Source organism: Bicyclus anynana, chromosome 11 (assembly GCF_947172395.1).
Source record: "Bicyclus anynana chromosome 11, ilBicAnyn1.1, whole genome shotgun sequence".
Taxonomy (NCBI): Eukaryota; Metazoa; Arthropoda; class Insecta; order Lepidoptera; family Nymphalidae; genus Bicyclus; species Bicyclus anynana.
Genome location: NC_069093.1, coordinates 8,487,719 through 8,504,594, shown reverse-complemented (window position 1 = coordinate 8,504,594; position 16,876 = coordinate 8,487,719). Strand labels below are relative to the sequence as shown.

Here is a 16,876-nt window from a genome sequence, read left to right as displayed (position 1 = left end):
TGAAAAAAGTAATTAACTATTGCTGATGTAATCCCCATCTCCGTGGCGCAGTGGATTTACATGACGATTGAGGTTTTCTTAATTGGTCCAGGTCTGGCTAGTTACCACCAAGCGATTCGGCGTTCCGGTACGATGTCGTGTTGAAACCGAAAGGGGTGTGGATTTTCATCCTCCTCCTTACAACTTAGCCCGCTTACATCTTAACTGCATCATCACTTACCAACATTTGAGATTGTAGTCAAGGGATAACTTGTAAAGAAAAATTAAATAAAAAAAAAGTAAATAAAACACAAATGTCTGCCTCAACTTATTTTATTGCGCACAAAAATAAAAATTGTCTGGTCACCACACATGTGAACGTATAAATGCTTAGTTACACAAACTATTCGCTGACTGGGCTATTTATACACTAGTCGCCCAATATTTATTAATAACAATTTACATTTCATTGTATAAAGGCCAAGTCAACCCACTCAAACAATTTTCGACATATACAGTTTATTGTACACGGCTTTACATGGACTATTCTGTTCACATACGTCACAACTATGTTACAATGATTAATTAATATTATTGCTACAGTGAACACTATCATAAACACTCATCTTTATATAAAATCCTCATTAATAATTACAAAGTAACTAATTAATTGGTGTTACCTATAGAAGAGTTTAACGAATAGTTTTACTATTACACTCCCAAATCTAAATACTTTTAAAAGTAATATTGAAATTGAATTGTTCTCATTATTATTATAGTGTTATAATTTATCTTAAGGGCCCACACATACCTGGCGTTACTAGCAAACTATTTATAAACATACTAGCATTGAAATAAATATAAAATGAATTAACAGGACAACAATGCCTGCAATATCGAAGTGTTTCATAGTAAGAAATGCCAGATATGCAACAGTCCTAAGATTTTTTTTTTGTTAAATTTTTCAAAAAGCCTATTGCATTATGTAGTATACCAAAGTTTAAAAATACAAACCTTAAAAACATCTTAGTTGAATTTACAGGGGCAAGATTTCGGTAAATTTCGTGAATTATCAAATTTTTATGGTTTCTGATCTTTCAAAACACTATATTCTAGTGTTAAAGCAAAAATTCCATAAATGTAGGTATTCCTAACTTTTTCACATTAAATGTAAGCGTTCGATGGCCACAGTCGATATGAACATAGTACTTATTCATAATAACCTACTATCTACTCAAGTACTCAAAATATACATATACACGAAGTGAGTCCAGTAGTGAGCATTTACCAGATAAAAACCTACGTTTAAACTATTCAACTGCTTAATAAAAATATACATAGACGAATTGAGAAACCTCCGCCGTTCTAGTAAGAGCAATTGGCCGAATTACACATTCTCTTCTATAAACGCTAACGCTTCGGAAACTATAAAGGTATGGGGTTGACATTTGTTTTAGATACGTCACGTGATCAACCTATCTATCCAGTGTTACCAACTCTCCAAAATATTTATCCCTAAAGTTGGTGTCAAAAACCCCTAAAATCGCCTTAATTATTGAGTTGTCCCCCTAAAAAATATAAATTCATAATAATTTAGAAATAATATGCTGTCATATGTTTCAAAAGTCTATATTTAATACAGACAAAATACTACGTCTTTATCTGAAGATTCAGATTTTTTGAAATCATACATGTTGACAATGAATAAATTTACCAATTTTTTTTATTCGATGAAAATTGCCTCCAATTGCCTCAGAGTGGTTGTAGAATAACGTATTATATGTCGTTATAAGTCGCTAGGCCAAGAAAGAATTAATAAAAATATCATCAATTTAAAAATATTAAAGAGTCAAAAAATCCCTGAAAATACCCCTAAAAATTTCAGACCCCTAAAAAATCCCATTTCACTTATTTGCCCCCTAAATCTGGGGGGAAAACCCCCAAGTTGGGAACCCTGTATCTATCGGCTACGTCCTCAGACCAATTATTGTATAGGACCTGCCTCGCTAGACGTTACTTTTCTGTCAAAGAAATCATCAACGATCTAATCTATACTATTATTATAAAGAGGTAAAGTTTGTAAGTTTGTAAGTTTGTCACATTTTTTAAATGGGGTAATCTTCGGAACTACTGGTCCGATTTCAAAAATTCTTTCACCAGTAGAATGCTACATTATCGGGGAGTGCTATAGGCTATATTTTATTTTGGTATCATATATATTAGCCGAGTTATCACAGTTTTTGTCATACAGGTCGGACTGAAAATCCTCTTAAACAGACTTATTCGCATGCGCTGCTTTAACTTTTGTGTAAAATTGAAATTAATGTATGGAGATTTTATGTATCTTTAAAAGTTCTACGAAAAAGTCCGCGACACCATATATCTATCTTCTATATATTAGCAGATATAGTACCTTTTGTGTTATAAAAATTATTAATTTTATATACTTAGCTTTACGTCATTATTTATACAACTAAACTTTAATCCTTATTAAAATAAATTATTTAATAATCACAAGGATATTATGGAGATAAGATTTGCCCTTTACAGTATGTTAATTACTTAAATAGTTTCGGAGATAATACAAAATTTCTAAAAGACGCAGAAATTCCGCTATATGACGCCCGGCGCTTTCATTTACGTAGTTCCCGTTTCCCTGTGAATATGATAGCCTATGACACTCGCAAATAACGTAGCTTTCTATTGGTAAAACAATTTTCCAAATCGGTCCAGTAGATCCAGAGATTACCTCCTACAACCACACAAACTTTACCTCTTTATATTATTAGCATAGAAGTCTCCCGATTTTGCTAAGGGTAGGAGTAAGATAGAGAAGTTACAGGGTAGGGTAGGGTACGGGTAGGGAAGCGTAGGGGTAGTGTAGGGGTAGGGTAGGTTTAGGGCAGGATTTTGGGTAGTGGTAGGGTAGGGGTAGAGGTATGGTAGTGGTAGGGTAGAGGTACGGGTAGGATAGGGAAGTGGTAGGGTAGGGGTAGGTTGACATCGAAATTTACGCGGACGAAGTCGCGGGCGTCCGCTAGTGCGATTATAAAAACTGTCTCTATAGAATCGATGTTAAATAGTTGTAATCGAGTTCGTCAGTTAAAGAGCTCCGTAAAGATACCTTTTTGTGTAATTGAATTGTGTAAAAAACGGACAAAAACTTCTAGTTTAGTATAAGATTTAACCAAATCTTAGCTCGTTTTCCTCAGAAAATGTCAGACAATTTTGTTCGTGACTATGAGTGCGATACAAATCCTTCTATAATTGGTCTGAGGCTACGTCATTTCCATATTTTTTTTTAGTTTTCGAAGCGTTAGTACAAAAGAAATTGATACTATCTTAGCTATAGCCCATTTACACTTTGATTAACACTTTCCATGTTAGAAAGGTAATTGATATTATCAGTATTTGTTGGCTGATAAATGATATATATTATAATTGAAAAATATAACACAACAAAGTGTTAGTTGTTAAGTTATTTTTATAATTTCTGGTCTCACTTCGCCTCAGTTCAGTAGGTACCTAATATTATTTACGAAATACTAAAAAGTTAAATGTTCAAAATCACGTTGATGGTTATACACTTTGCTTTCTCTCCAATGTTAGTCACAATTTAGTTGCAAATTAAAAAGACTAAAACAGTGAAGCAATATCTAATTAATATTCAATATCAGATATTTCACAATACGTGCATATTATCAAAAAGTTAGTTAATAAAAAAATAGTCACAAAATAAAATGCAATGCAAATGAAAGAGACACACAAAATATTTTAGTACATATTATTATTATAATGAATTAATTTTTATACGAAAATACTACATATTAAAGTCCATAAAATTTTTCAATATGTATTAACAATTTCAATACATTATTACTACATTTTTTTATTTACAAAAATCGATTATTCAAAAATATAAGTACATATAAATATTTAACGTATATAATACTATATGATAATAATATGATCTGATTCTAAACTCTTTATGGGCTTTTACATCGAAAATTGTTTGCTCGTTCTTTTCGTGTTAGCAAAACCATCCTCACAGCAAATCATGACGTGAGACATAAGTGACGTCACAAAATCGTTTTGTTATGACGTCACAAGGCTGTTTAATGGCGTTAACAAATTGCCAAAAAAATTCAGTGCGCGAAGCAATAGCAAAATGCGCCGTGTCTCATTTCTTACGTCTCCGGTGGGTAGGCCAAATATTATTTCTGCTACGTTTCTAACCTATTTTCTTTTATCATCACAGATATTAGTAATATTAGGAAAGTGTGATCAAGATCACATTATACTCCGTTAAGGCATTTATTTTACTTTTTGTGTACTTTTATTTACAATAATATACCTAATATTTCATTGACAATTACATAGAAAATTTTATTGACGAGCCAACAAATTATGAAGGTATTAGATGATTTTATTCTACTAAAATGTGTTACGTAAATTAAATATTTTTATTTAATTTAACATAGTATATAAAAAATATCAATAAGATAAAACAATAAAAAATCATGTTAGCAAATAATAGATATAATTTACATTAATGGTTTCATTACATAAAATATAATTACCTAAACGTCTGGATATGTATATAAAAGCATTCAAAATGTTGTATATGATTTAAGCGATTAAAATTTCATTTCATTTCATCATCATCATCATATCAGCCGATGGATGTCCACTGCAGGACATAGGCCTTTTGTAGGGACTTCCAAACATCACGATACTGAGCCGTCTGCATCCAGCGAATATCTGCGACTCGCTTGATGTCGTCAGTCTATCTGGTGGGGGGTCGACCAACACTGCGCTTTGTATTGCAGGGTCGCCATTCCAGCATCTTGGGACCCCAAAGTCCATCGGCTCTTCGAACTATGTGCCCCGCCCATTGCCACTTTAGCTTCGCGACATGTTGAGCTATGTCGGTGACTTTGGTCCTTCTGCGGATCTCCTCATTTCTGATTCGATCACGCAGAGATACTCCGAGCATAGCTCGTTCCATCGCCCGCTGAGTGACTCTGTGTGAGCTTTCTTATGAGGCCCATAGTTAGCGACCAATTATAATTGTATTAAAAAAATTAAACATTATTGAGTCGAGTAAAAAGTAAAATAAATGCTCTTACAGAGTATAGATGGTTGAATAAACACGTAGGGGAGTATGTGACGTGAAGCAAATGTAAATTTCTGTTCATAGTATAGTACTATATAGAACAAGAGCCTGCAATAGTCAGACAAACTTCACTTTCTGAAAGCTGAAAGTTACAGCTTGGCAACTTCGTTCGTAACAATCCTGATGGTTCGCGTGGACCGGGGGGCGTGTAGCGATGAATGAAAAACTCACGACTGATGCACCTAACTTCCTCGCACGCACGATTTCACATCAGTCTTTCCCCTCGTCGCCCTCATATCATGGGAATGTTATCAACAAACTTGCTAGACTATAGTCAGCAAACGTACGTTGTTTCGACGCACGTAACTACGGTAGCCAATTATAAAGTTTGGACTATGGTAGGTTTGTAAAGCAAGTTTCAAGGGTAGTCCAAAATGTTTTGATATTTTTTTACAAGATACCAGGAATCATGTCTCTAATCGTCAGACCCTTTGCTTCTTGTAACTCTTTAACTTTAATATCTAGCGAATTTTTGACTTAAATTAAAAATCAATCTTTAATGATGCTTTTGAAACAAAGTGACTGGAGACATGATTTGCCATATGATGCAGATATGTTTTAGTTTTTTAAAAGTATTGGCCATATTATCTTTTGAATAAAATTAATATTCCCATTTCCCTTCAATCAGTCGGAAAATACTGTATGTATTGAGTGGTTACGACAATAGTCCATCAGTGGGCGGGGATCGTAACCCAACCTCTCGGTGATGAGTCCGGACCCTTTACCATTGAGCTATGATATACTATGGTTCAAGATTTGGAGCCTTGAAACCTGTTACTTACAAAAGCCAACTAAGTCTAGGCTGACAATTTCTCAGCCTTTATAAAATGAGGTAAGTCTGACTACCGCAGGTTCTGTCCAATACAAGCTAACGCGACCGCGGGACGGCAGACGGCAAGGGTTAGTTCTTGAGTACACACCTGTAGTCCTTATTCACGTCTGCGCTTGGATTTGGTGAATGCTCTTTAGGTCTAACTGTACCGCGACACGACGCTAACTTTGATTCCAAAGCCTACAATGAAGAAAATCGCATATGAATGATGTTATTATTAGTAGGTGACAGATTATATACATGTGCCGTAAAATGTTAAACCCTCCACCTGAGTGCAACAAAATATTAATAAAAACGGAAATGTTTTATAAAGGACGCAGTATATGTGACGTGTGTGTGAGTTTTTTCTCTTATCGGACGGAATTGGATTTTCGACATGGCGGGTGGATGGTGACGGGGTGTAAGGGGGAGGCTAGTACCAGTCTGTCTCCCCAATTGTCAACCTCACCTGCTCGTGGTGCACCCTGCAGATGGACCGACGAGGCTCTGGCGACCGACGAATGGCGGTATATCCATTCCCACAGACTAGATTAAGAAATGCCTCAGGCCGGTGTCGGGCAGCAGCGACATCGGCGCGAATAATCTAGCACTGCGCTGACCAACCCGCATGCCCAGCGTGGTCAGTATCGGGCAAAACTTTGTATGGACCGAACAAATATAACACAGCCCCTAGTCCCCGGCAGCCCCGCTATTCCTGGTTCTGGCAGCGGTTACGGTAACGGCGGGGCAAGGGGTGTTAAGAATCTCCGGCAGAGATTCCGCTGCCAACCCCGACGACTAGACCTGGCAACATACAACGCACGCACTTTGAGGTCCGACGAAAAGGTCATCGAGCTGGAAGAAGTTATGAGCAAGTTGCACTGGGATGTCATAGGATTGTCTGAAGTCCGGAGAGAGGGGGAGGGCTCGATAATCCTTGAATCCGGCAACATGCTCTACTACCGGGAGGGCGACCAACAGTCCCAAGGTGGTGTCGGATTTATCGTTCACAAGTCCCTCGTGAACAATGTTGTAAAAGTCGAGAGTGTGTCGAGCAGGGTAGCGTTCCTGGTCCTCCGAATTACCAAACGGTATTCGTTGAAGGTTATACAGGTTTACGCACCGACCTCGACACATCCCGACGAGGAGGTAGAGGTATTGTATGAGGATATTTCTAAAGCCATACATGCCTCAAACTCTTATTACAATGTTGTGATGGGGGATTTTAACGCAAAGCTGGGCGAACGTAGCGGTTCAGAGTTGAAAGTGGGACGATTTGGGTATGGGCAACGGAACGATAGGGGCCAAATGTTGGCTGACTTCATGGAGAAGGAGGGCCTCTTTATGATGAACTCCTTCTTCAAGAAGCCACCACACAGGAAATGGACCTGGATGAGCCCCGATGGTTCCACAAAAAATGAGATTGACTTCATCTTGTCTACCAAACGGCAAATATTCAACGATGTTTCTGTGATCCATAGGGTGAAAACCGGTAGCGATCACCGAATGGTTAGAGGCACGTTGAATATCAACGTTCAGCTGGAACGGTATCGACTGGTGAAGTCTACGCTCCGACCTACTCGTGCCCATATCCAAAACCCCGAGTCCTTTCAACTAGAACTGCAGAACCGCTTTGATTGCCTAGCAAATTGCGAAACTGTGGACGATCTGAACAACAGGTTCGTGGAAACTGTCCATTCCGTTGGGTCTAAGTTCTATAAGACCAACCGTACGAAAAGAACCAAAAAGTTCTCAGACCATACACTTAAACTCATGGAAGAGAGGCAAGAAATGAGATTGCAGTCTTCAGCAGATGCGTCAAAATACCGACAAATCAGTAGACAGATCTCTAAGTCGCAAACCAGCGACTTGCGAAACTTCAATACCGAGCGTATTAAAAATGCGATTGAAAACAATCGCGGCTCGAAAGTTTTCGCCAGAGATCTGTCTATTGGACAGAGGCAGCTGACGCGTTTGAAGACCGAGCACGGTAATCTTATTTCTTCCAAGCCCGTGTTATTAAGTGAGGTCGAGAAGTTCTATGGACAACTATACATGACTACTCAGCAGCCTGTTGACAACTTGGCTAAAGACCCCAGAGCCAAGTTGACCCGACACTATACCGAAGATATCCCGGACGTCAGCCTATACGAGATTAGTGTGGCTCTCAAACAACTGAAGAACAATAAGGCGCCAGGTGAGGACGGAATCACAGCAGAACTCCTGAAAGCGGGTGGAAAACCGATACTTAAAGTCCTTCAGCGATTGTTCAATTCCGTCATTCACGAGGGCACGACGCCTGAGGCGTGGCATAGGAGCGTGGTGGTTCTGTTCTTCAAAAAAGGTGACAACACCTTGCTGAAGAATTACAGACCCATCTCGCTGCTAAGTCATGTTTACAAATTGTTCTCGAGAGTCATTACGAATCGTCTCGCTAATAGGTTTGACGACTTCCAGCCTCCCGAACAAGCCGGTTTCCGAAAAGGCTTTAGCACCATAGACCACATCCATACGCTGCGGCAGGTTATACAGAAGACTCACGAGTATAACCAGCCACTTTGCTTAGCGTTTGTGGACTATGAGAAAGCCTTCGATTCGGTGGAAACCTGGGCTGTGCTAAGGTCATTGCAGAGATGCCGAATTGATTACAGGTATATCCAAGCGTTGAAGTGCTTGTACGAAAACGCCACTATGTCAGTCCGTATTCAGGATCAGACTACGAGGCCAATCCAGTTGCAGCGAGGAGTGCGTCAGGGAGATGTGATCTCTCCGAAGCTATTTACCGCCGCATTGGAAGACGTCTTTAAGCTTCTGGACTGGAGCGGACTTGGCATCAACATCAATGGCGAGTACATCACTCAACTGCGGTTCGCGGATGATGTAGTCATCATGGCACAGACTCTGGATGACCTTAGTACAATGCTCAATGACCTCAGCAGCGTTTCTCAACAGGTGGGCCTGAAAATGAACATGGGCAAAACAAAAATAATGTGTAATGCTCATGTATCGCTCCACCCAGTTATAGTTGAGAACGCTGCGCTCGAAATTGTAGACGAATACATATACCTCGGACATATGATCCAGTTAGGTAGGTCCAATTTCGAGAAAGAGGTGAACCGTCGAATCCAACTCGGCTGGGCTGCATTCGGGAAACTTCGCGACATCTTTTCGTCCGAAATTCCTCAGTGCCTGAAGACAAAAGTCTTCGAACAGTGCGTGTTGCCAGTGATGACCTATGGTTCCGAGACTTGGTCGCTAACTATGGGCCTCATAAGAAGGCTCAGAGTCACACAGCGGGCGATGGAACGAGCTATGTTAGGAGTATCTCTGCGTGATCGAATCAGAAATGAGGAGATCCGCAGAAGAACCAAAGTCACCGACATAGCTCAACGAGTTGCGAAGCTGAAGTGGCAATGGGCGGGGCACATAGTGCGAAGAGCCGATGGACGTTGGGGTCCCAAAGTGCTGGAATGGCGACCCCGCACTAGTAAGCGCAGTGTTGGCCGACCCCCCACCAGGTGGACTGACGACATCAAGCGAGTCGCAGGGATTCGCTGGATGCAGTTGGCTCAGTATCGTGATGTTTGGAAGTCCCTACAAAAGGCCTATGTCCTGCAGTGGACGTCCATCGGCTGATATGATGATGATGATGATGATTTAACAAAGTTAAAAATATATAGTTTTGTCATATATTATTTTTAATAACATTAGATTAATGTTCTTAATCATCTCCAACAAGTTGGTAAAGACTGTGTTAGAAGAGAGGACATTATTCCAGCAGGAGGGGATAGAACCACAACCTCTCGATGATGAGCCCGCTTACCGTTGAACTATTCTTGTAGTTATACTATTGCAGACAGAGATGCTTCTAATGCAGCTTGTTTGCAAAACTGGGCAAGTAATGTAAAAAATCGTGCATGTTTTAAGACAATATCCACGTGATACACGCCCATCCCGTCCAAGTTATTTTACCCGTCACATATACTGGGACCTTAACCTTATTTACATGTTGATGCAGATTTTACCTAATCAAAAATATGAAATTGAAAATTATATCTAAATTAAAATTCCATATTTATTAGGTCTTAAATATTAAAATTTTATGTAAAATTATGGTTAATTTTAATTTAAATCTTTATGTAAATTATGTATGGCGTAATGTTACATGAATGTACTTTAACTACAAAAATATTTACACATACATTAATTTGTACTAATTAGTTAAAAAAACAATAAACACAACTATTTTAATCTATCATACCTATTTCTATAGGGTTGTTCTACACCATATTTTAAAAAAATAATGTTTTTATTGAACCAAAAAGGATAGAATATCTTGAAAAATAATAGATATACAATAACATCGCCTGAATTCATAAGAAAACATGCTAAAACATGTCAAAGGCTACGTTAATGTTACTATATACTCACAGGCGATGCAAGGGCCGTCTGTGTCCAATTCCAAACCAAAAAAAATACCAACATTAATAATTCATATGAAATGTTGAATTATATTTTAAAATACAATGTAGCAACCCATATATGGCCATTTTTGTATAAAACACTAAATATATATTTATGTCAAAACTGTTGTTTCAACATCTGTTTCCCTTTTCCTTGATCCTGTCCCTTCCTCGTGGCGGAGAAGTTGAGAAACGTTTCGAGTCCCTCGCGCGACCTCACAATGAAGGACCTCCTCAGTTTACCGTTCTCATTCTGATAGGACCTCTCAAGAGGTTGATCGGATGACCTCGGAGTCGATAAAGGCAACTGCCTCGGACTGTCAGTGTGCTCAGATCTCGAATACTGACGCGTAAAGCCTGTCTGTGTCCTGTACTCTACCGAATCATCATCGTTTTGTTTATTTTCGTTTCCACAGACCATATTTTTCGCGTCTCCTATGTCCAAGGAAGCGCTCGGCTCGTTTGGACTGTTTGCGCCACACGAACATTTGACCTTACCACATTCACGGCAAAGAAACCTTTCAAGCTGCAAGCAATAAACAACATGCACACTACAAAATACACACCGTGCAAAATAAACATTACATTGCGTTATCTACTGCAGTGTTTCGCATTTGATGTTCTGTGTTTCTATATTTTAATTTATGACTTATAAACATTTCGAAGTGCTCTGTTAAATAGACATCTTTTTATTTGCGGAACACTGGTCTACGCATTGACCTCTTATAATAAAAGAACGCATAATCATGTAAAAATTTTGCTTTAACAGTTTCAGAATTATTGGTAAAGAAAATTATACCTTTAAATATAGTCCAATATTCAATAAAATCCCAAATTCAGAGCAAATACAGCCTTAAATATTAACTTTAAGGTTGAATTTGAAAACGCGACTACTTGAATTGAGTGTCAAGAAGTTGTGTTTGGAACTCTTTGGAGTGGGACGTTTTTTGGTCGCTGACTGTGCATCCATTTTTTAATAAGAGATCGATGGGTTTACGGCATTGCATGTCAAAAATAAACTACGAAAATTGAAAGCAGTCATTTACAGTACCAGGTGTTTACCTGCGCGGTACAGGGGTGAATAGGTATGCCGAAGGATCAGCGCGTCTATATGTATGTCTATGTATTCACAAATACTCTTTTCAACTTAAAGAGTCACGGAAAAATATGAGCAAGGTGTCATTAAATTCAGAAGAAAATGTAGATTATCAAGTTCTGCTTTCAAAAATTGCTTTATAAAATCAATTTACTAGCTATAAATAAATTAACAATATTTTCTCGTGAATTGACCAATGCGCATATTTTTCCGTAATTTCTAAGAAAAGTTGCCAAATATTTGTGAATGAATTAATAAAAAATACGTTAGCTCCTCGTCAAATCCTCGCTCCCCAATGTAATTCAGTTACGTCTTTTGCGTCGCCTACAGTAACTAAAGCATATAATATAGGTATAAACAGTTACTAAATTATTATTAGGTTATTTGAATATAATTTAGTGACTAGAATGCTATTATATCTGGCCCACATGAAAGGTCTGTTTTTGTTTTTAATTGTATATATATTATATACAACCTCATATATTTTATATATAACCAATATACCATTTCTTTTAGAATTAACTGTGAAAACTGTTAGAAATGGGTACAATATAGTTCAAAATTGATGAGGGTCGCACCCATGACCAATAATAAATAAACCCCCAAACTGTAGGTTTAATGAGAGCTTTTAATTATACTATGACGTAACTTGCAACGCATAAAACTTCGACTATTCGAAAAAAATATATTTTTGGAATGCAATGCATTGTGAACATTTACGACGCTAATAAATCTAATTAAGCTCTAGTCAACTAGTGCGATGGATTATATTTTCTATTTGCGGAATTTATTTCGATATGCGGAATTTATATACCCAAATTATATTAAGGACTAAACCATATAAATATATTTATTTCTGTTTATCAGGTAATATATAATGCTGATGAGGCAGAAGCTTGTGTATATACTTAATTGTAGATAAAGCATGCAATAATGTATCACCTAACATAATTATATAATTATTATAATACATACCAATACACCCTTTTCTAACGAAAACAACCTTTTTAATTAAATACTGTCATTTTATTAAACTTTATTATATCTAGAGATTTTTTAATATAAATAAATAGTCATCATAATATGAGTACCATTATACGCTGCATATTATAAATATTACAAATATATTATTATATATTATGTACATAAATAATATGATATATATTTACAAAAATTAGGTAAAAATACATATTTTGTAGTTAACAATATAAACATATATGTTTGTACTAAAGTGCTTTAGGTTTGCCCCAATTAATTTCCGCTACAACTAATAAACAAATAATAACTACTACCAATACTACAGAGATATAGTACATATAACTCACCCCTACTTTCCGTAGAAGGTCACCAACTAAGTTGATTGCCGATACTCGTGAAGATGGTGTCATTGCATTGCCGTTTACTTCACCTGGAAAAAGTTAAAAACTCATAAGAAACTACGAATTACAAGTGTCTTGTCAAGAGAAGTACTAAAAAAATATTAACAGCCAGTTTCTTCATGTAAAGCTAAAGTAACAGTAAAAGTAGCAAGTAGTAAAGAAGACTTTATTTTTCAGTGAATAAGACCGTCACTTTTGATTTATGACGTTACTTTGACTGTTACTTGCGATGATAAAACTGGCCATAAATCAACAAAAAAATAACTGTATTGTTGTCTCTCTCACGATAAACTTGAAAACTACTTGTGGGTTGTCATTGATCAAAGTCCAGCTGGCCTATTCACTAATTTGTTTTTTGTTATCAACCTATTCAAATAAACATGAAATCAAGTGACAAAATATAATTTACTTACTGTGTGAATTACCAGTAAGCACCGGATGACATTTTTACATAGAATCTCAATTAAGTATATGTCAACTAGCATAAGAGATAGTGAATTAGCGTTTTGCTGGCATATTCACTATTATGCCAACTTACAATAAGCATATAAATTTTTGGGCTAAAATTATTAACTAACAAATACAAAAAGGTGACATTGACAGGTGTCAGAAACGCAATTTCTGGGCGGCCGGACTTTAGTACTCGTAAGTAATAAAAGGATTAAACTTGATAAGCTTACGTTTAGCTGGTGATGAGATTGAAGTCTGTGTTTCAATTTCCACCTGGGTTCGGGTTGCATGTCCATTGCATAGTGTATCATTTGTACTGCTGTCTTCTTTCTTCAATAATGGAATTTTTTCTATAACCTTCAATTCTTGTTTTAGATCTGAAACACAAATATTGAGATTGACAAAGTGTCTGTCTGTTATTTTAAAAAGTTTTTTATATGATACTAAAAGACAACAAACTTGTTTAAAATAATTTTCCTGAAATGACTAAACCAATTTTAATAGAACTTTCACTGCAAGAGAGAAGTTTAATGAGCTACATATAGGCTACTTTTTAACCGACTTCAAAAAAAAGGGAGGAGGTTTCTCAATTGATAGAAAATCTTGGAATCTTAGTTTGACCCACTTCCAGGTCTTCGATTAGGATGAAATTTTGCACACGCTCTGAGTTCTGATGATAATACATGACTAGCTAAGAAACGTCATTACAAATCCAAAATGGCGGCCACCCCAAGATGGCAGACTGGCTGTTTGAAATCCACCCCCATAATATGAATATCAAATGAAAGGGTTTGCTGTCAGAAATACGAAAAAAATAGTCATGTGACTTAAATCTGCTAAAAGCGTGTTTCTTGGTTTTTCAAAACTTTTTGAAGTTATTATAATAAAACAAAGAATATTGTGGTTTAAGGTTTCCATGCAAGCAAAGTCTACAATTAGTATCTAACGTATACCTCTGGCCTCATCAGTAGCTCTCTGTAGATTCACCCTCAAGTTTTCAATTTCATCTACTTCACTCTCTAACACTGCATTACGTTCGTAAGCCTGATTAAGTAGCGTCTCTATACATGAAACTGACTCTGATATGATTCTGCAAACAAGAATGTTATTGTGACAGACAGAATCTATAATATCAATATCAATATCAAAGAAGAGATACATAATTTATCAACAAAGATGGATTCACATATAGTAAAATAGTAAAAATCTCTACATGGAACATTGTCAGCAAAAATAAACATAAATAACATTTGTTAGAAATTAATTTATTTTATATTTATTTGAACATCTTTATTACATAGTAACAAACAAAAGGAAAAATGGAGTAACTTCTACCATTTTCCCAACATTTCCCTTCACTGCTCTGGTTCTATTGATCGTGATGAAAAGAATTCTATAACCTGCCCAGGATTATGAAGAATAATAATTTTGTTAAAATCCGTTGAGTAGTTTTTGTTTCTATAATGAACATTCAGACAAAAATTTTACTGATTGCATTTTTGGCATCAGTATCGATCACTAATCACCCCTTGATAGTTTTTTGGAAATGTATTTCATATACAGAATTGAACTCTCAACAGATTTATTAGAGAAAGTCTCCTTTAAATTTATTTACAGACATTATATACCCGGGAGGACATTAAAGTTGCCCAATTCATTTTCTTATGAAGTGATCTCATTCAGGCAACCTATAATATAAATTGAGATAACACATAGATGAATTAAAATTACACAATAATATGGAATTCAGCAAATAAAATTTTGTGAAATTTGTGTGGTTTCTTACCTCTGTCCTCTTTCCAAATCGTCATTTTTTTGCTCTAATTCTCTAATATATATACCTTGTTTCTCTTTATCTATTTTTAATGCTTTTAATTCATTTTCTAGTGCATTTGTCTCATGTTGACTCCTTTCTAATTTAGTCTGTGTGAAAGAAATAATTAATTTTTGAATACTGGATGTACAAATTAAATTATTGTGTGATCAAGAAAGTATTCTTTTTTTTATTAGTAAGATATCTTACTATAATAAACATGAAAGTTTGTATGCATGCTTGTTACTCTTTCATGCAAAACTAACAAAAATATTTGGCTGAAATTTGGAAAAGAGATATATTATACTTTGGATTAACTGAAAATATTTATTTTATAACACATGTTGCTTAGGCATTTTTTTAATTAATTTTCTTTAAAGAATACATATAACCCTAGAGTTAGGAAATACTCCCGAGGGTACCCTATACAGGGTGCTCGGTATACCCTATATGTATGTATATACCTGCTAACCCACATTGGAGCAGTGTGGTGGGTCTAAACTACATATCCCCTCTTCTGTAAGGAGGGAGGCCGGGCCTTGTAGTGGCCCATTAAAATAAGCTAATAATGATAATGATGATACATTAAATGTTAAGTTGTTTATTATACAACACTAGCATAATATTTGGCATTATGTAATAATACTAATAATATGCTTATGCAGAATATATTTTTCAAGTTAAAGAATTAACTTTCATTAATCATTTAAAGACAGACCAGTTTTAGATGTAACTGTTAAGTGGCTAATTCAAATGACCTCATCCTTGACTGTAGAAACATGTATGACACATTAAGTTTTACTAATAATAAACATACCCTGAGCATGTCAATTTCATTTCTGAGGCGTTGGTTTTGATGTTCCAGATCTCTATTCTGCTTTTCGACCTGTGCCAGTGACGCTTCTAATTCCTTTTCCAGTTGAGCTGAGTTTTCTGTGTATTCATCCAATTCTTGTTGAATTTCTGATGACCTACGGAATACGGATATGAAATCAATAAAAATAACAATTCCAATTTCGCACCGTATCGTATATATGAATTAGATTAAGCTTTAAAACTAATCATACTTTTGCTCATAATATTTAGCTTGTTCCTTCCAATACTCCACTGAATTCGAATCTAAATGTTTCGTAGATTCCATATTTTTTTTAAACTAGATCTCGACGTTTTTAAATTTACACGTATGTATAATTTGTTGGTATGTGATGTTTATTGTGCATATGATTTAATTATTTTAATAAGAACAAATAGTTTGTTGTCGTTATTAAATTAATTTCGATCTTTTGTTATATTTTCACAAATCAGCCATTACACAGATGACAGACCACAAGAAAATATCACCACAGATTAGTTACTACTTGCACAGACGACAAATGATTTTCCAAAGATTAATAGAATAGTCGTTCCTAGTTCCTACATACAGAATATTTTTTACAGTTTAGAAATACTTGCTCTACATTCTCTTGCGAATCGCGCGCGAATCCAGGAACACGTCGAAATGAGATGTTTTATAAAGTTAAATTAATCTTGTCTTTGCTTACAATATACTTCATGAATTCGCTCTAATTTTGTCTTTAATTTTTTTTATCATATACGGTTCGGGAAATAACAACATAACATAACAAACAGCTTCCCGGCATAATTATCACCATGAATTGGCACACAAGACATGAATAAAGAGCGGATTGAATAAATACTATCATGTTAAT

The 16,876-nt window shown here is 36.0% G+C and overlaps 1 protein-coding gene across 2 annotated transcripts; it reads right to left on the bottom strand.

The window, feature by feature from the left end:
• Positions 1-296: 296 nt before the first annotated feature.
• LOC112048145 (nuclear distribution protein nudE-like 1) lies at positions 297-16,511 on the bottom strand. Of its 2 annotated transcripts, none has more exons than XM_024085551.2 (7): positions 16,235-16,508; positions 15,985-16,138; positions 15,141-15,277; positions 14,308-14,444; positions 13,585-13,731; positions 12,851-12,933; positions 297-6,167 (listed from the first exon to the last, which is right to left on the bottom strand). In XM_024085551.2, the coding sequence occupies exons 1-7, from the start codon at positions 16,306-16,308 to the stop codon at positions 6,057-6,059; spliced, it is 843 nt and encodes a 280-aa protein (XP_023941319.1). In that variant the 5' UTR covers positions 16,309-16,508; the 3' UTR covers positions 297-6,056. The 2 variants fall into 2 exon arrangements, with proteins under 2 accessions (XP_023941319.1, XP_023941318.2); XM_024085550.2 differs by lacking the exon at positions 297-6,167 and adding an exon at positions 10,070-10,955 and having other exon boundaries at positions 16,235-16,511.
• Between the last annotated feature and the right edge of the window lie 365 nt (positions 16,512-16,876).

What these genes read in the sequence shown, in the direction of transcription:
- LOC112048145 (XM_024085550.2), bottom strand. Translation starts at nt 16,308, where the DNA reads ATGGAATCTACGAAACATTTAGATTCGAATTCAGTGGAGTATTGGAAG. An exon ending in ATGAAATTGACATGCTCAGG is followed by an intron (nt 15,278 to 15,984) that starts GTATGTTTATTA and finishes TCTTTCACACAG; the next exon opens with ACTAAATTAGAAAGGAGTCA. An exon ending in GATTTGGAAAGAGGACAGAG is followed by an intron (nt 14,445 to 15,140) that starts GTAAGAAACCAC and finishes TCTTGTTTGCAG; the next exon opens with AATCATATCAGAGTCAGTTT.